The sequence below is a fragment of the Falco biarmicus genome, chromosome 9 (assembly GCF_023638135.1).
Source record: "Falco biarmicus isolate bFalBia1 chromosome 9, bFalBia1.pri, whole genome shotgun sequence".
Taxonomy (NCBI): Eukaryota; Metazoa; Chordata; class Aves; order Falconiformes; family Falconidae; genus Falco; species Falco biarmicus.
The window spans coordinates 16,928,702-16,945,414 of NC_079296.1; the positions used below are offsets into that span (position 1 = coordinate 16,928,702).

The following is a 16,713-nucleotide window of genomic DNA, read 5'->3' on the forward strand; positions in this document are numbered from 1 at the left end:
GAAACTGCGGGCGGAGGACTGAGGTCGGGATGAGTAAGAGGGCAATGGGGATTTAATGGACCTGGGAGTCGAGGAGCCAGAGAGATGAGAATGGTGGAGGCTGACCGTGGGAGAAGGGCTGGCTGCAGCAGAAGGCGAGAGATAGCCAGTGTGAGAGAGGGAGGCTTCAGGCGGAGGAGGCAATGGAGGAGTTATGGCAGGAGTGGTGCTAGGAGACACTCCCACGGTCAGAGCAATCCACTCGGATGTGACCGCCTGCACCTCTGGAGATAAGGCGCGGCGCGCGAAAGGCAAAGGCGGAGGAGTTGGTGTATGGAGCAGCTCAGAGCTGGGAGACTTGAAGGAGACAAAAGCAGGAGAGAAAAAGAAAGAAATGAACAAAAAAGTAATAAAGGAAAATACAAAACAACTGAGCAAAAGGAGAAAGAGCGAGTGTGGAGAGGAACAGATCTGTGACCAAGCGTGGTACGTAAATTCTCTGCAGACGGTGCACCGCACTGGAGAACACCCTGCCCACAGCTACTCCAGCCACGGGGTCCATTCTGCACCTGTGCTGCTAACACCCTTCTCCAGCCTTCGTCAGAACCCCAAACACAAAACGTCTTGTGGAAGACCTTGGACTTCATACCGTATGCCCGAAGTCCCCCAGGGAGCAGCTGAAGCCCCCACCCATGGGGGCAGCACGCAGCACTTGACTCGCCTGGCAGCAGCAGCCGGGGCCCCAGCAGCTCACGCTGCCGACCCAGGCAGCATTCACCGCTGCAACGGGTTTTGACTTTATCCGCCTCCAGCACGAGCAATGCCGGCTCCTCAAGAAACTTGCATTGCTGAAGCTGTGGAGGAGAAAGGGATCAAAACAGCCAGCTCTGGCTATCTGGCCTTCAGGTGATGAAAGGAGGTCCTGTGTTTATCAAGGCAGAGCACGCAGCCGAGTCCTGCCCTTAGCTGTTACCACCAGCGATGTCAGGGAGCTCAGCCACACCAGCACTGAGCACAGTGTTTCTCAGTCCTCTGCCAAGTTAGGCAAAAAAGGGAGAGAACTGATTTACTACGGGAGGAATCCAAAGAATAGCAAAGGAAACCAAAAAAGGGTGGATACGATCCCTTCCATCGAAGGGAGAGGCTTGCAGAGATTGGTGGCAGGCAGGCAACAGCTATGGAGAGATTGCCAAGCTCAAACAGAACTGCTCAGCTGAGGTCCCCAGCCTTTCCCCTTTACACAGTGCCTAAGAATAAAAGCAGGGAAGATCCAGACAGACACCAGGTATGAGCCATGGCAGCCCTTCCCACCCATCCTGTACCATATACCCCTTCCTCCCGATCCTAATCCTTCACTCCTGTTCCTTGTAGTCTTGACCTCAGAACGACCTTGCTTTGGTCCCATGGGTGAGAGTGGGATGCACTACAACCTCGTGGCTGCAACCCAGACATGTATGCTGACCTTCAAGCACGAGTATTTGCAGGATGAGAGCAAAACAAAGGGATTTAGAGACTCACTGTCTCCCTGATAGGTTTTTCACAGCAAACATTCTGGGATCCCGATACAATTGCTGGCTGCCGTTTTGATTTCTGGTTTGAACTGCAGTATGGTTTATAGTGAATCTAATATTCATGAAAGATCTCAGACCAGCCTGCTCTCAACACTTGAGTTCGTTTAGCATCAATTTCAAATAATACAGGCAGGTCTCCTAATCCTGTCTCCCAAAATCTTGGTTGTGAGCTGGAACATTTAGGAACAAGTATACAGCTTGATTCAATCTGACTGGAATCGACATAATGACTCCTACAGACTGTAACAGTCTGATACCCTTTTAATAGTCACAATAAAAAATTCACTCATCACAGTGGAGGTCTGTAAAGTGTAAATATGCACTCAGGAGGAGCTGGATCACCAATTCATTCCATCTGGCAGTGAAATTTATTCACTGTAGCCCTTTCAACCTGGCCTGAATTCAAGCTACAGATCAGAGATTAAAAGCTGAGTCTCCAAATCCCCAAACAACCCGTTCATTAACCTTTCTGGTAAATGAAACATCACCTTTTCCTGCAGTCACAGCGTACTGCAGGGAGCTCATGGCTTTTACAGTGCAAAACACTAGTCTTAGGCTACAGCTTTTTTCAGCTATTGCTTCTTGCACAGCAATGGCAACATCCCTCTGTTCTGCAAGGTGCTGTAAGTGGCTGCGTCCAGTCCAAATACCTGTGGTGAAGCTGTCATGCTGCGGCTGGGGGAGAGGGACACTGGTGGGTCAGGGTAGTCAATGGCATTCTTGACCACTGGCCGTTTGAGCACCTCCACGTAAGTGACAGGGAAGATGCCTTGGCGATTGGTGCCAGAGATTTTTCCTTCGTACCAGTTCTCATCCACTCGTCGAATCAATGTGATCCTTTCACCCTGTGAGAAGGAATAGTAATGTAGCCCTGACTTTAACATATTTCATCATTCCAAAGCAGATTACATTTTTAATCTTGCTGCAGCTGATGCTGCAGCTGACTTAAAACAATTGCTGGCTTTCAGCACCCTGTTTCCCAGTTAGGTGGTCCTAACCCTAACCTCTGCGTGGTGATGATATTTCTCAGTTCAGAGAAGGAGGAAATGCAGATCTTCTGGTGGGGACAGGCTGTCTGCAGACTCCGTCATGCTCACATTTCCAAGACTCTACTTGCTAAAAGCCAGTTTAAAAAAATGGAAACCAGCAGTTTCAGGCTGACCATGACTCTCAGGGATGTGGTGTACAGGGAGTATGCACAGGTTTGCAGTTTAAAAACTCGGTCTCCCTATGCTCCCTTCTGTTTTGCTGACAAACAAAGCAATTTCCAGATCCTTAATATAAACTGCAAGCCCCACCTTCATGTATAATTAAAAAAGCAGACAGAGAAGATCTAATCTGAGCATCAAATCAGAATGCTGGGTGGGACGGAGAAATGCTGCTACTTAACCTAAATAGAGCTGACCTTGTGCTGAACAGCCATTACACAACCCATCCCTACCCCTTCACTCCGCAGTCAGGTCCAGCCACTCACTTCAGTATCGCAGAACCTCACCCACCTGTGCTCAATGATTTGGCCTATAGGCTGAAGGGAGGCGAACTCAGTATCCTTCTTTCTATACTGCCGCTCTGATGTGACTCTGTGCATCTCCACTGGAGAGGATCAGACTGGACACACGTCACCAAATATCCAATCTGCCTTTCAGAGCCAGGCTTCCAGCACTTGTCCTTAAAGGATCTTCTCAGCTAGCCCTAAGGAAGCAGCTGGCACTTCTTGACTCAGCCTAGCAGCAACACTCTTGCTGCAATGTGCTACATAATGGCTATGGACTAAAAACGTGGGCAATGAGAATGAATCCTTCCTGAATACAGAGCTTATCTTCCTGGAGTTTTCATTTGGAAACTCCAAGTTACTAGTGTTAAAAATCTTTCGCATTTTTCAGGATTGAATTCATCAGCATGACTAAAGTCCTACCTTTCTGAAGGACATTTCCACTTGGGTATCCCCATTGAAGTTGAACTTGGCAATAGCATCTCCATATTCCAATACCTGCAACGGTGATGGCTTTTTGGGCTGAGCTTTCTCAGCTGGTGGGAGCAGCTGGAATGGACAAACAGAATCACATGAGTCATATACAAAAAGCCCATAAACTGGTTGCCAGCAGAAGGGGAGTGGACAAAGAGAACGCCTGCAAGGAAAGTAGCTACCTCTATGTACGATTGTGGGAAGATGCCAACTCTGCCGTGGTGTTCGCCTTCATACCAGTTCTGGTCGATCTGCTTGTAAATGTAAACAATATCTCCTTTCTGCAGAGGAAGCTCCCTGTTAAGGACACAAGCACTCCATCAGGACCTCACCGGAGAACAGGCGTGTTCTTTCTCTGTCCAGCAATCCCTAGGTGCCAGAGTCTGCACCAGCCCCGTCCATACAAACCACACGCCACCCAAAGTGAAAGCTATGTGTTGAGAATTACCCTGTTGGCACCGCGATATGCAGGCACTCTCCTGCTCTTTTGGGACATCCTGGCAAAAAAGCAGCTCTGTGAGGGCCCTACTAACCACACACCCTCTGGTAGCAGTGGGGTCAGGCTCAAGCAAAAGATGCTCCCAGCTGCTTTCTGTGTTGGATAGGGTGAGCAGTGCTCAATTCCTGGTTTGAAACAGGTCATGTCACAAGTGCCTTCCAAAGAGACACAATTTTAATGGAAACTAGCTTGCTGACTAGAAGAACCCCCTCACAGCCAACATTGGTCCTGCAACAATTACACTTCTGGCCAGCCTGTGGCTGTGCAATCGCTGACCTCACCTGGGCTTACAACTGGCATTTCAATCTACGGTCTTCAGTGCCAAAATTATGAATGTCCATAGCTTGAGGACCTCTGACTGTGGGCAGCTTGCACTAGGCTCATAAACCTACTACCTGGGTCCCCACAGGAAAGCAAACAACCCAGCCTTTCCTAACATGATTTTCACAAGCTCTCCTTCGCTTGCCCAGCACCCTGGTACACTCTGCTCAAGGGACACAGCAGTTACACCTGACATCTGCCTCCATTTTACCACAGGTGCTGGGGAGATGCTGTGTAAATCACCACAAGTCATCACCTGTAGAACATAGAAAAGAACATTCCCAGGACATCAGCACGTGAGAAGAAAAACAGCAAGTCCTTCACTGATGTTAAAATGTGAGCTTCTCGGGGCTCATGCAGAGGGAAAGGCTTTCTCCTCACAGCCGTGTTCCCCCAAAAGTAGTGCTGTGTGATTCACCTGAGGGACCACAACAGGGCGTGGAGGTACAACTATGCCACCAGAAAGATCTGCTGGTGTATCTGCAGATGCCAGGGGAGCAAGCAGTGACCACTCTGCACACTGACAGGTCCTGAATCAGGAAAATCCTGAGGCAAGGGACCAGCTACACGCTTAAAGCTAATATCCGTGTAAGTCCCTTGGTGCCTGCGGGCTGTGCTTAGCACAGTGGAAAGGATGCTGTGGTTCTGCGGATTCTACGTTCTTCTGACCATCTGTACGGCAGGTTTACACAGTGAGCTACTGACTAACAGAGGTCTTCCAGCTCCTCAAGCAGAGCACAGCCAGGGATGTCATGCAGGGGCATCCCCCCGTCTCCAGTAGGAGGGCAGTGACAGCCGCTGCCGGCAGGTCTCCCCCAGCCCTCCAGCTAACAGGATGCAAGGAGCAACATGTGCCAGAGCGCTCTCCCACAGCTCCACTCAACCCCAGAGCACAGCACCCACTTGCTCCAGCAAAGAACATGGGTTTGCCCTAAAAACCATGAGATAGGGATGCACCGAGAAAGAAGACATTTTCCTACAGGTCCTTTCAAGGCTATGACCTACAAGATTCGTATGACTTTTCCCTGCCTTACTATGGACACCTTTGTGTTGAGCTGCTGCAAAGGAACGCCCCAAACATGAATTCAATTACACGACGCTTCCTAAATGCTGCATCCTGGGGAAAAAGCAGAGGAAGAACACTCAAGGCAGTAGTAACAAGCCGTACTCACTTTAGCGTCTGTGCTTTAAAGTCAAACTTGGCTCTAGCAGGTCTCATCTAGAGATTTAAAAAAATCAACACATTAAAATAATAATTAGATTTTCAACTCTGTTTCAGGAAAAGCACCCAAACTCTTCTATAACTACAATTAGTCTGAGGAAGGCATTGAATGCAGGTATTCCACTACAAGCTTGTGTGCAACTGCTACTACAGTCCACATGTGCTGGATGGGTCTCGCCCACCAGGGCAATAAGTGCCAACTCCTGGTGTAACAGTAATTAAGAGCCCTGCAGAAAATGGATTTAACAGAAGTAAACTTTTAAATGTGACAAACCCTGTTGAACAAAAGCTGCTCCAGTAACTACCGCTACTGGGGCTCCAGGACCAAATTTCCCTTGACATGCAAACGGAAAAGCAAAATTTACTAGCTGGGAAAAAAACAGTAGGATTTTATTTGATGTGGCTCTTATTGGTTATTACCTGGCCCTGCTGAATCCTGCAATGTGACCCACTTACTCTGTATAAACTGGTAGGAAAGAGACAAAGGCGAGGAGGAAATGTGAACAAATTAAGCACGTGTCTGAAAAAATTTCTTCAGCGGCTCTAAAGTCAAAGAGAACGCTGACAGCAGGCCTGGGCTTTAAAACTTGATTCACCTGGCTGGTTTTCTAATGACCACAACATATTCAGACAATTTTAAAGTAATTTTGGTAACACAGCATAAAATAAGAAGCAGTCACGTTCACATGGTGCCAGAGCATTCAAAACTACACACAGGGCAGGCAAGTGTACGCCACCCATGTGCCGACCACCTCGCCCACCGCAGCGCAGCACCCCTGGGGCAGCCCAGCACCCTGCAGAGACACAGCCACTGCTGGCAGCCCCAGCAGCCATCCCCAAGGCAGACAAAAGGCGTTTGGCCAGGACACCTGGACGAGCATCCAGCCCTCAGGAAAAGTGCCTTGGGCTCATAGGAACACCGTCTCCCTCCTCCTTTGTCTCTTTCAGAACGTACACAATGAAACATGCTGAGACTTTTTCCAGTTGTCTCTAAAGGACGTCAAGCAGCTTTCAAGAGGAGAAGAAACAATCTATTTCTAAAAAAAATGATCTATGAGACAGTCACATGGCCAGGATCAACAAGACACGAAGTTTCTAAGCGTAAGGCACAGACAAGAAGACAACGTAGCAATATGATGCAAAGGATGTAGAATGCCTTTGATTCACTAAAAGTAGCTGATATTTAAAGGCATGCATCACAGGTGTGCACCAGCAATCCTCAGCAGGCATGCTTTAACATATGCAGCTTGGTATAGAGATATCAATTAAGTTACCAGGCACAAGAGTTGAAGCAGATCTAAATGAAGCCAGAATGGGAAAGGGGAAGGTGGGAAAAAAAATAACAAACGACATTCTCTGAGGAGCTAATGTCGGCCTAAAGCACAACATTGTGAGAGGCAAATATTGCTTTGGGTCAAGCAGCAGACTGAGGTAACTAAAACAGACCTCTGACCCAGATTTCCTCTTTGCTGTATCGTCTACATTTAGGAGGTCCCCAAATCGCTCATTAGTGATAAACTGATGGTGCGTTGGAATAACCCCTGTGTGCCTTCTAGCTGCAATATCAGCTTCTTCTTGCTCACGTTTAAGCCGTCTCTGGTCCTCTAAAAGTTTCTGCCATAAAATTGCATAAAATGGGCAGTAAATCATCTAGTTAAAGGCATTCAAAAGCTGCCATAAATGTGACTTAAATAAAATTTCTGAGGTCCCAGCAAACAGCTGGGATTTTACAGTTCAACATAAAACGCCGATTGTACTAACTACACAGCACCCGTCCGCTTCGCAAGCACAGAAAGTACATCACCGTCATGGCACGACTGAAATACAGCTCACGCGGGGATCTGATTCGAAGCTGATGGAAGTCAACAGGGACTTCTTATAAGTTTGGGCCAGGCCATGGAAGCTTCTAAGAAGATTGCTGATAATGCAGAGGGCTGACCCAAAGCCCCTTCAACCAACAAGGAGTTTCATCCATTGACTTCCAAGAGACCTGAATCAGCCCCGCAGGTAAGTTCTGAGGCACTGAGCTGCCCCGAGCTTTGCAGGGAGCTTGGGAAAGCGCCTGACCACCTCCAGGGATCAGGTTCTCCCACGCTTCCTTTGGGCTCACGTAACACGCTTTGTAAAAGAAAGTTAATAACCCCCAAAGAATTATTTTTGACTTCTGAAGTTTGTGGCATGCTGACGGAAACATGCATTCTTGAGCACTTGGGCAGAAGGAGTCTTCCACCTTTTGAGGCTGACTGCAGGCTGAAGAGTTCAGCCCTGTGCTAGCTCGTTTGAAGCCAGCAGGTCTCAGCGAATTCAGAGTTTTGCTTTTACATGAGTTTTTGTGCTGGATTTTGGAAGTGGGGGGATTACTGACTGTGTCACAGGAGAAATCAGCAAAAATATATTTTTCACGTAGGAATTAAGAGCAGGTTTTACCATATTTCAAAGCACACATAAATATTATATGAACTCAGAGACTTAACATGAAAAATATGCCTTCTTTCCCCATCCCCCCAGGCAGTGAAAATTAATTCCAGCTTCCTGGAAAGCAATCACTTCATGAGTTCTTTAACTCAGCCTGGATACAGTCAGCACTGAAAAGTTTTGTGGCTCTCCTATTATTTCGGCTTGTCTCAGTGTTGCCCAGCCACTTCAACAACAACTGCTACATTCCATCATCAACAACTTGAGCCAGTGTAAAGAATTCTAGCTCGCACCAGAGGGGAACTTCACACTTTCTGATAGCTCAAAATATCTTACATTTGCTGTTCAAAAACTGAGGGCTCCCAAAAGAAAAATACTGTTCTCACCCATTTGATTAATACCGACTCCAGTGGCTTGCTTGGACAACAATAAAACCTTAAGTCACTTACAGAATAATTGCTTAATCTTTCCCTGCAAGTACTGGGGTGTTGTACCGCATCTCACATACATCTCCGACCTTTTCACATTCCTTAAAGCCCCCATATATCATTTTGTGCTGTTGATGAGAACTATCAGGTTCATTTTAAACAAAAGCTAAACTGGACTACACGTTATACATTAAACCAGTGGCAGGGATAGTATTACAATTAAAACATACTAGTTCCAACTTGCTGTTCTGACTTCCAATATCCACAGCCACGGGCACACAAGCTGTCCTTACACAAGGCTGAATGCTGTATTTCTTGTATGTGGAGCTGCTACAACAGTTGTTAGGCTGTACAGGAGGGCATTACCTCTTTATCGTCATGCCGTCTGCGGATAATTTCTTCTGGAGTTTCCATGTAATCAACTGGTGCAAAATGCCTTGGTGATTCTGAATCTACTTCGAAACAACATAAGGAAGTTAAAATACAGATGGATTTATCTAGCATAACCAGAAAGGAAAAAAACACAGGTATTTTTAAACAATTTGTTTCCATCACGACAGTAAGGGTGCTCAATTGCCATTGTCCAAATTGCCAATCAGATGTTGATAATTTATCCATTTTCTTTTTTTTCCCACTTTTTGGGCTGTACTTGTGAACAAAGATCCAAAAACAGGGAGAAAATAACGGTACGGCAAAGTGTAAAGACATAAAAGGACTTTGCGAAGAAAAGATTCGCTGCCAAAGTATGATTTGGCATTTTACTGTTGAGAAAAAATTAATACACACACACACACACAACTAGACCTTGAGAAACTACTCCTTAAAGCAAATCATCTGGGTTCTTTTTATATTCCCATGTGTGCAAATGATACAGGACTAGAAATATCTCGTGTTGAGATGCTTGCATCCCCAGAGTTGCTTGAGAGACAAACTGAACTCGGTGTGATTAGAAAGGCAGCGGAAATCGTTTCTCAGAAGTGCAGCTGTTAACAAGTCCTGAACAAAAATGCTCAGCAAGACACGCAAAGGACGTTAGACACACTAAGGGAGAAAAACAGAGAGAGTCAGGGGATGCAAAGGCGGGGTGTAAAAATGCAAGGGTTGTGGAAGAAAAGGGGAGGGGAAGGGAAGCAAGGAGACAGGTGAGGGGACACTGGTAAAGAACACAAAAAGCCACCTCCTAGGTACGTCCCGAGTTCACTTTGCGGGTTGTTGTTTGTGTCCAGGCTGTGACAGAGGGCATATGGAACAGGGTTCCCATTGTTTAAGGAGTCAGGAGTGTCAGCCCGGCCCACGAAGCTATCTCGGCTAGATCCCGTGGGGGGGAAGCAGCTAAGCCTCTCCACAATGTCAAAGGAGGACAGGCGTCGGGGGGCCAGCGGCCCGCTCCTGGAGCAGGGCTGGTGCTGGCAGTGGTGACTCTGCTCTCCTACGCTCGCCTGCGGCGGCACGGGCTCGCCCGGGTTCTCGGGGCTGGCCACGGCCGGGCTCCCCGGGCACTCTGGGGGTGGAGTCCTGCAGGATCGGTGCTGGAAGGGCTTTTTCAATCGGAAGGGGAGCGGGCTCATTAGGTAGACGTTTCTGGGGAGCACGTGTCTGTCCCCATAGACATCCCCTTTGGAATCGGGGTTCCTGGAGGCCTGCTGCTGCTCGTGCCTGCGGATGGTAGTAAACCTGGTGTAGGACGCTGGGCATGCGCCTTTGCATCTGTTGGTTTTATGCTTCTGTGGCCCATTGAGGTTGCTGCTGCTGCTGCCACTGTCGTTGGACGCGTTTGAGAGGAGATCGATCTCGTCCGTGCAAGCTGAAAGCGTGTCCATAGGGATGGCATCGCTGACATCTGAAGCTGTGTCCTCCACATTGCTGCAGGAGCGGGAGGATTTTTCTGCCAAGCTGGCAGCATCCTTCTCTTCTTGGTGTGCTTTGGGCAAATCCAGAAGAAACTCTGCAGAGTAGGCAGAACTCAGGCAAGTCTTAGACTGGAGAGAAGCGGTGAACTTGGTTTGTCCAGTGGAAAAGTCAAGCGAGGGCATTGATCGGGATCTCTGGATCAGCTGCTCAAAGGCACTGATACGGGAGGAAACGGTGTGTTTGGGGATCTGCTCTGAGTCCTCTCGACTAAGGCTGTGCTCCATCCTGCCCTTCGCTTCATTCTCAAACTGAGATGCAATATCCCTCACGCTGCAGGAGGAGACTGGGCCCAAGTGGATCCTGGACCGGTTGATCTGGTGCATGTCTTTATACAGCATTGTAAACTCCATCCCGCTCTTCCTGGGGGCAGGGAACAGGCAGCCTTTCCTAGAGTTGGTGCCATACTCCTGCAGGCTCATGGTACTGCCAGATTTGATGGCGTACTCCTGCTTCGACTTCATCAACATGTTTTCTATGCTTTCCCCTATGTCTACCATGAAAGCTTTTTTATTATCAAACAAGGCAATAGAGCTACGAAGGTTTTCGCAGCTTTGAGCTTTCTCATGAGACAGCAAGATACCCTTCTTGTCCTGCACAAGAGCAGCTGGAGCTGCTAGTTTGGGTTTGAATTTAGAAGGGAGGATTTCAGTAATGCAGGCTTTTGCAGCTGATAAGGGCTTCTTATGTTTACATGCGTGACCTAACATACCGGTATGACTAGCGTTAAAGGTTCGGCTATTAACTGAAGAGGGTGCAGTCATAAGAGCATTCCCACCTTTACGATCCACTGGTAAGCATGCAGAATAAAATAAATACAACCTGTTAGCTCAAGTGCTAGAAAGCTATTCAGAAAGGAGCAAGAACATGCTTGGGTTTCATAAAATGCACTTTAAAGAAACAAAGTTCCAAAACATAAAAGAAAAGCAGGAAGGAACTGCACAACAAGCCGCGCTCGCAGGAGGAGGTGAAGTGCTGCTGCTAATGTCTCTAAAACCAGAGGCAGCTCTGGAGCACTTTGAAGGTACCCTCCTCAAAAGTGCTAGGCACCAGAAGCTTCCAGGGAAGCTGTGGCACCATGGAAAAGGGCAGCTGAACTCGGGGCAGGAGCAGGGTGTCAGCAAGAATGCAGAGGCGCTAACATGGCAAAAATGGCTTAATACCAAGCCTGTAATCACACCTACTAGGGTCTCGGCACAGTGCTTGCCAGGCAGTTTATTCCTGGGAGGGAGAAGTCAATCGGCGGCTGACCCTACTAGCGCAGGCAGGGCGCACCAGCTGGCCTTGCCCTCCAGCTTAGAGATTCCCCACGCTAGGAATAAGCTGCGTCCTTCAGCCAATGTGGCTGGCGTGTCTGCTTTAAAAATCAGGGAGTCAGATCGGGACGTTATGTGGTTTTTTTCAAGCCAGATCCAGTCTGGGTTCAGCTCAGACTGCAGCTTTTCGGTCTGTTTCCGATTTGAGTTCAAAGTCAAATGTCAAAATAACCATTCAGGTTCAACTGCAGCTTGGGGAACAACAACTGTTTGAACGGACTTTTTTTGTCAGATCCGGTCTGACCCCCTGCCCTGCGGGCCTGCCATCATGCTGAAAACCAGCTGGAGGATGGGAGGCAGAGAGACCTTTTTGGTGTGATGTACTATTTTTAGGGAGAGCTGTTCAGAAACCCAGTGCATTCCTTCCCCAGTCCTCTCCCCATCTCAAGCCATTTTTAGGTTGAAGTTGGCTCAGAGATGCAGTTCCCCAGCACAGCTCCCCGATGGGAGTCAGGCTCCCACGGCAGGGGAGGAATGGGGAGCAGAGGCAGCGGTCCCTGTTGTGGGCGCAGTGCCCCGTGCACTCCCTGCACACCCCTCGCAGGCAGGGGGCTGTGGAGCACGCAGCACCGGCTACGCCAGGGTAGCCAAGCCAGCAGACGTGGTGTGACCTGCTGAGATACCACAGCAGGAAAAGCAGAAAAGGCAGGGGAGGGCTCTAGCACGGCAAGGCAGTGAGAGCGGATGGATGGCAAGGCCAGCCCGAGCAGCCTCGAGGAAGAACATGAGGGCGTGGGGTGCGGCTGAGATGCTGGATGGAGGGAGCTGGTCCCTGCTGGGAAGAGGAACCTGGATCAGATAAAGGGGTCATGAAAAATACTGGCCAGTGTGGTCTGAGAGAAAAAAGGAGGGGGAAAAAACTGGGGATGGCAAAGAGGAAGGACAGAGGAAACCTCAACTGGCTTCACCAGGACTCTAAAGCCTGCGGCAGTTTGCCCCCTATCACCTGGCTTTTCACACTGTGTGCAGAATGGAGAAGAGGTTAGTGCCCTGACCACCTACCTTTTGTGGAAGCGGAGCTAGAAGGTCTCTTGAGACCACTCAGCCCCTGGAACGGGATATCTCCACCTTCCAGCACACTCTTGTAAATCTGCCTTTCATTCTCCAAGCCAGCAGGGTCCCCCAGTGCTGGTTCTGTCTCCCTCTTCACTGCCTGATAGATGGGTGAATACGTGGAGCTGGAAAACACAACAAAGGGGGAGGGACACCAGCGGGTCACTTCTGGTTACCGAGAGCTTCATGTAAAGTCAGAGAAAACCACACCTGTGAACCCACAACAGACTGTACGCAGCACTGGTGCTGAGTGAGAAGAGGTTATGAATGCACTGAGATAATGTTCTAGGCTTGGCACTGCCGTAACATTCTCTGCCTGAGGGAACCCTCCCAGCTCCGCCCCCAGAAGACGGGTGGCGGGAAGGCACCCCTGTATTTTACAGGTGAGGCAACAGAGTCACAGAGCAGATGCGTGGCGGCTGTCTGCAGACACAAAGCAATCGGCTAGCTGGAAGTAGCCAAGGATCTTCCAGCTCCCAGTCCTCTGTCCTTAAACACTGGTCATGGCTGTCCCCTGGTTACAAAGCACACCTGCTCAGGAGTTACCTCAACCAGCTCAGCCTCCCAGTTAACACTGGAGTTCAAGACTTCCAGAGAGCAATTTCTGAAGCCCATTGGTGAGGGACCACGCAGAGAAGCAAGAGCACAGGGCTACAGACAGTGCTGTTCTAAATGCCAAAGAAACTCCCAGACGTGCCCAGTTCTGCTCAGCCTTGCCTCAGGCTTCCACTACAGGGAATGGAAAATCCCAGACTCGAGGTCTACTGTGCAAATATATAAACAAAATGCTGTTAAAATGAGTACAATTTTAATTTCTTAGTTTTTGAAAGACTGGACATTTATTACAAATCCCTTTCTTCAGCCATGAATCTAAGCACAAGTATGCCACCACATCTGATGTCTAGATTTCATGTTTTCTGTCTAAAAACACCCCAGCTGACAATGCTGTGGTACGAATGGCCTTTCCAGGTACAAGAGACTCACTGAGCAGCCAGGCAGGCAATGTTTTCCCAAAAGCAAAACTCATCTGATCCCAGTTCTTGTGCTCAGCCAGGCTCTTCAGAACATAATGGAGTCTCACACAAAACTATTCTGGGGCCAAAGCATGACTGCTGGAAAATTTGAAAAAAATAAAAAAATAGGGCATTTTCCAACTCACGGAAACATTTTGAAAGCTGGTTTACATCCTGATGTTCAGGAGAGATTCATATCTATGCGGGCATGGACATGCTCGTGGTTATGCCTGCTTGTTGCAGATAAATTTGTACATGCATCTGTTTATTTTGGAGAGATGCTGTACTTCTGGGGTAAAGAGAAAGCTTTCAAACACATCACAGGATTGGCTATGGAGGCGGAATTACACAATGTCTGGATCACAAAGAAGAGTTTAGTTTCCGGACGAGGAAAACCAGGTCACACACAGTTCCATAAATTACTTTCTGAAGTAAAAGCTCATGAAAAGCAACACGGAAGAGAAAGGGAATGCTGTCACTTTTTCAACCTCAGCAATGCTCGAAGAGCCACAGAGCTGACGGGGCTGCCCCAGTGCTGCTCCCCGCCGGGCTGCAAGGGAGCCCTGCCAGTGGCTGAAGGGAACGACGACTGCCCTGGGGTTCCTCACCTGGGAGGTAAAAGCATTTTAGCCTAGCTGTTTAAAACCAAAGGGTTAAAATGATCCTCCTTTGGGAATACACCGGAGAGAGAGAGGAGGCATTTGGCCAAGCTCCTTTATGGCAGCTCCCTCAGCAGGGCCAGCAGGCAGCCCCGCCTGGGGCCCAAGCAGCCTGCATGATCACCATCAGGCAAAGGGAGGGAAGAGCAACGCAGCAAAATAGACAATAAACTCAGGGAATCTTTTCTCCCTGCTCTCTAAAGGCCAGGCAGGGAGGAAAGTGCAGCATGCCGGGGCCTCGCTGCTGTGCCCCATTCCCAGGCTGCTTCCCCTTCCCTGGCTCAGCGCTGGCACTCCTGTGCGCTGGTGTCAGAGAGGGCACAGACGGCACTGCCCTGGGCCGAAACCTTACCAGTCTTCGGCAGATATCACCTATTTATGCTAATCTCTGAGATTTCCATTTATTTTATTGCTCTCTCCCTATCAAAACAAAACAAAAGTCACAGGAGCAACCAACAAAACGTGCAGCGTGCGAGATTCCCAGCAGAATACACACAGATGGGAACAGAGCTGAGAGAAGTACAGGAGACCCCTAAGGCAGAGGGGTGGTGAACACCCGTGACATTAATGGGCATCTGGAGGAGAACATGCCTTTCCTAACAAACCATTCACGCAGAGGGGATCACTGTGCCTACGGACAACGTTAAGCGCTCAGTCCAATTACAAGGAGCAGCAGGTTCGCAGCAGGAGCTGGCTCCATGGCTCAAGTAACTCAGCACAGCTCAACATCTTGCTCTGATGAAAAAACAAAAAAAATATTGTTTTTTCGTGTTCCTCTTTTAAGACAAGCCAGCTCCATGTACAACCCATTTAGGCAGAGTATACTGTTTATCACATATTCCTCCAGAAAATCAGTGCCTCATTAGGTCTTTGAGAATTATTGTTATGGCTACTGCTGCTCCCTTCCTGGAAGCTGGAAAATAATTGCCTTCCATCAACAGCATCCTTTCAATCTGGTGCACACAACTGGGCACATCTAACAGAAGCCGATCTATCATTATGTGTGTAACAGAAACAAACTTTGTTTATTCCATGCAATAAAGTTACTTGCATGAAGTTACAGTCAGTTTGTAAACTTCATCAAGACAGAGTTAAAGGTCTGTTTGTTAGGGTTTTTTTTAGTCACTGCCTATCACAATCAGCAATTATTATCTAGGCAATGCAATCACTCATGTAATCACTTCAAAATTAATTTGAGATCATAGAGTGGATATTGTACCTGGACTCATCTAAAGCACCTGTATATTCTCACGGTACATGTATTTGTCTATCTCCATCACCAAAACATAAAGACACCCCATTTTCAGCACCCAAACCCCTGTCCTACATGCCTTCAGACTGTAAAAGAGACGTCAAAAAGCAATCCAAAAACTTACTAGGAAGAATGGTCTGTGGAAGTTTCCAGGGGAGCAACACCTGCTGTATTCTGCAAAAGTCCAAACAAAGGAGTCATTGATACACACACATGAGGAGAAAGAAAAAGGCTTGCTTAAGTAATTTTCCTTCTATTGCTTGAATATTAGCCTTTAGGAGACATTGAGGTTTAAGTCTAAATGCAATTTAAGCTGTCAAAGTCTTTGCAGAAAAGCGACAATTTTCCTAAGTTCCTTCAGGGCAGTGACAGGTTTTTAGCACAGCCGATGCCTTTTCGTAGCGCCTATTCTTTTGTCCGCAAATGAGTCATTGTGAATAAAGCCAAAAGCAAGAAGAGATAACCAGCTGGGCCATGACCAGGAGACACATGCTCATAATTATTTCCCCAAGCTTTTCCCCCAACCGGTCACTGCCCGCCTTTGCTTTAAAGGTATATTACATTTCTGCAGCACAATACATTCCTCAGCATTCAAAAAAATATCAAAGCGCTAACAAGAAAAGCAATGTTTCAGTTCGGTTTCCTTACTTAAGAGAAGCAATGCCAGCTGCACCGGTTCAATAGCAAAAGCCAGTTCTTATCCGCTTGCTTTAAATCCATCTAACGCTAGGCACGTCATTTTAAAAAATTGAAGGCAATTTCAGAAAAAAATGCTCTGTTTGGTGTCCCCTCATCTATGCGAGGATTCTTACGTAGGAAGAAAAAGTAAATCTTGGGTCTGAAAAAGCAGCTTTTTCAAGTCCTGGTGAAATGCCGCAGTTTAAAAAAAAAATCAACAGGGAAAAATAGAAAAAATGGCACATTACCAAATTGAGCTATCATTTCATGGTTCGGGTCCTGCAGACCCTGGAAGCAGCAGCAGCAGCTGACCTGCCCTAGAAGGCCACAGCAAGGTGCAGCATAAGGAAAATTGTGTAAAATCTCTTGGGAATATCCAAATCTCGGGTAGGCGTGAGCTCCTAGCAGAGAGCAGGGCTTGTATGAAGGGAGG

At 47.9% G+C, this 16,713-nt stretch overlaps 1 protein-coding gene across 14 annotated transcripts in view; it reads right to left on the bottom strand.

The window, feature by feature from the left end:
• Positions 1-16,713, bottom strand: part of SORBS1 (sorbin and SH3 domain containing 1) — a 179,845-nt gene that overhangs the window by 13,114 nt on the left and 150,018 nt on the right. For 11 of the 14 annotated variants that reach the window (XM_056350927.1, XM_056350931.1, XM_056350928.1 and 8 more), the window contains 9 exons: positions 15,727-15,776; positions 12,628-12,803; positions 9,579-11,099; positions 8,768-8,853; positions 7,005-7,172; positions 5,509-5,555; positions 3,699-3,813; positions 3,466-3,591; positions 2,201-2,395 (listed from right to left, as the gene is read on the bottom strand). In XM_056350927.1, coding sequence (XP_056206902.1) covers positions 2,201-2,395; positions 3,466-3,591; positions 3,699-3,813; positions 5,509-5,555; positions 7,005-7,172; positions 8,768-8,853; positions 9,579-11,099; positions 12,628-12,803; positions 15,727-15,776 — 2,484 coding nt within the window. The remainder of the gene's footprint in view (positions 1-2,200; positions 2,396-3,465; positions 3,592-3,698; positions 3,814-5,508; positions 5,556-7,004; positions 7,173-8,767; positions 8,854-9,578; positions 11,100-12,627; positions 12,804-15,726; positions 15,777-16,713) is intronic. The other 3 variants (XM_056350937.1, XM_056350936.1, XM_056350938.1) reach the window with 2 other exon arrangements.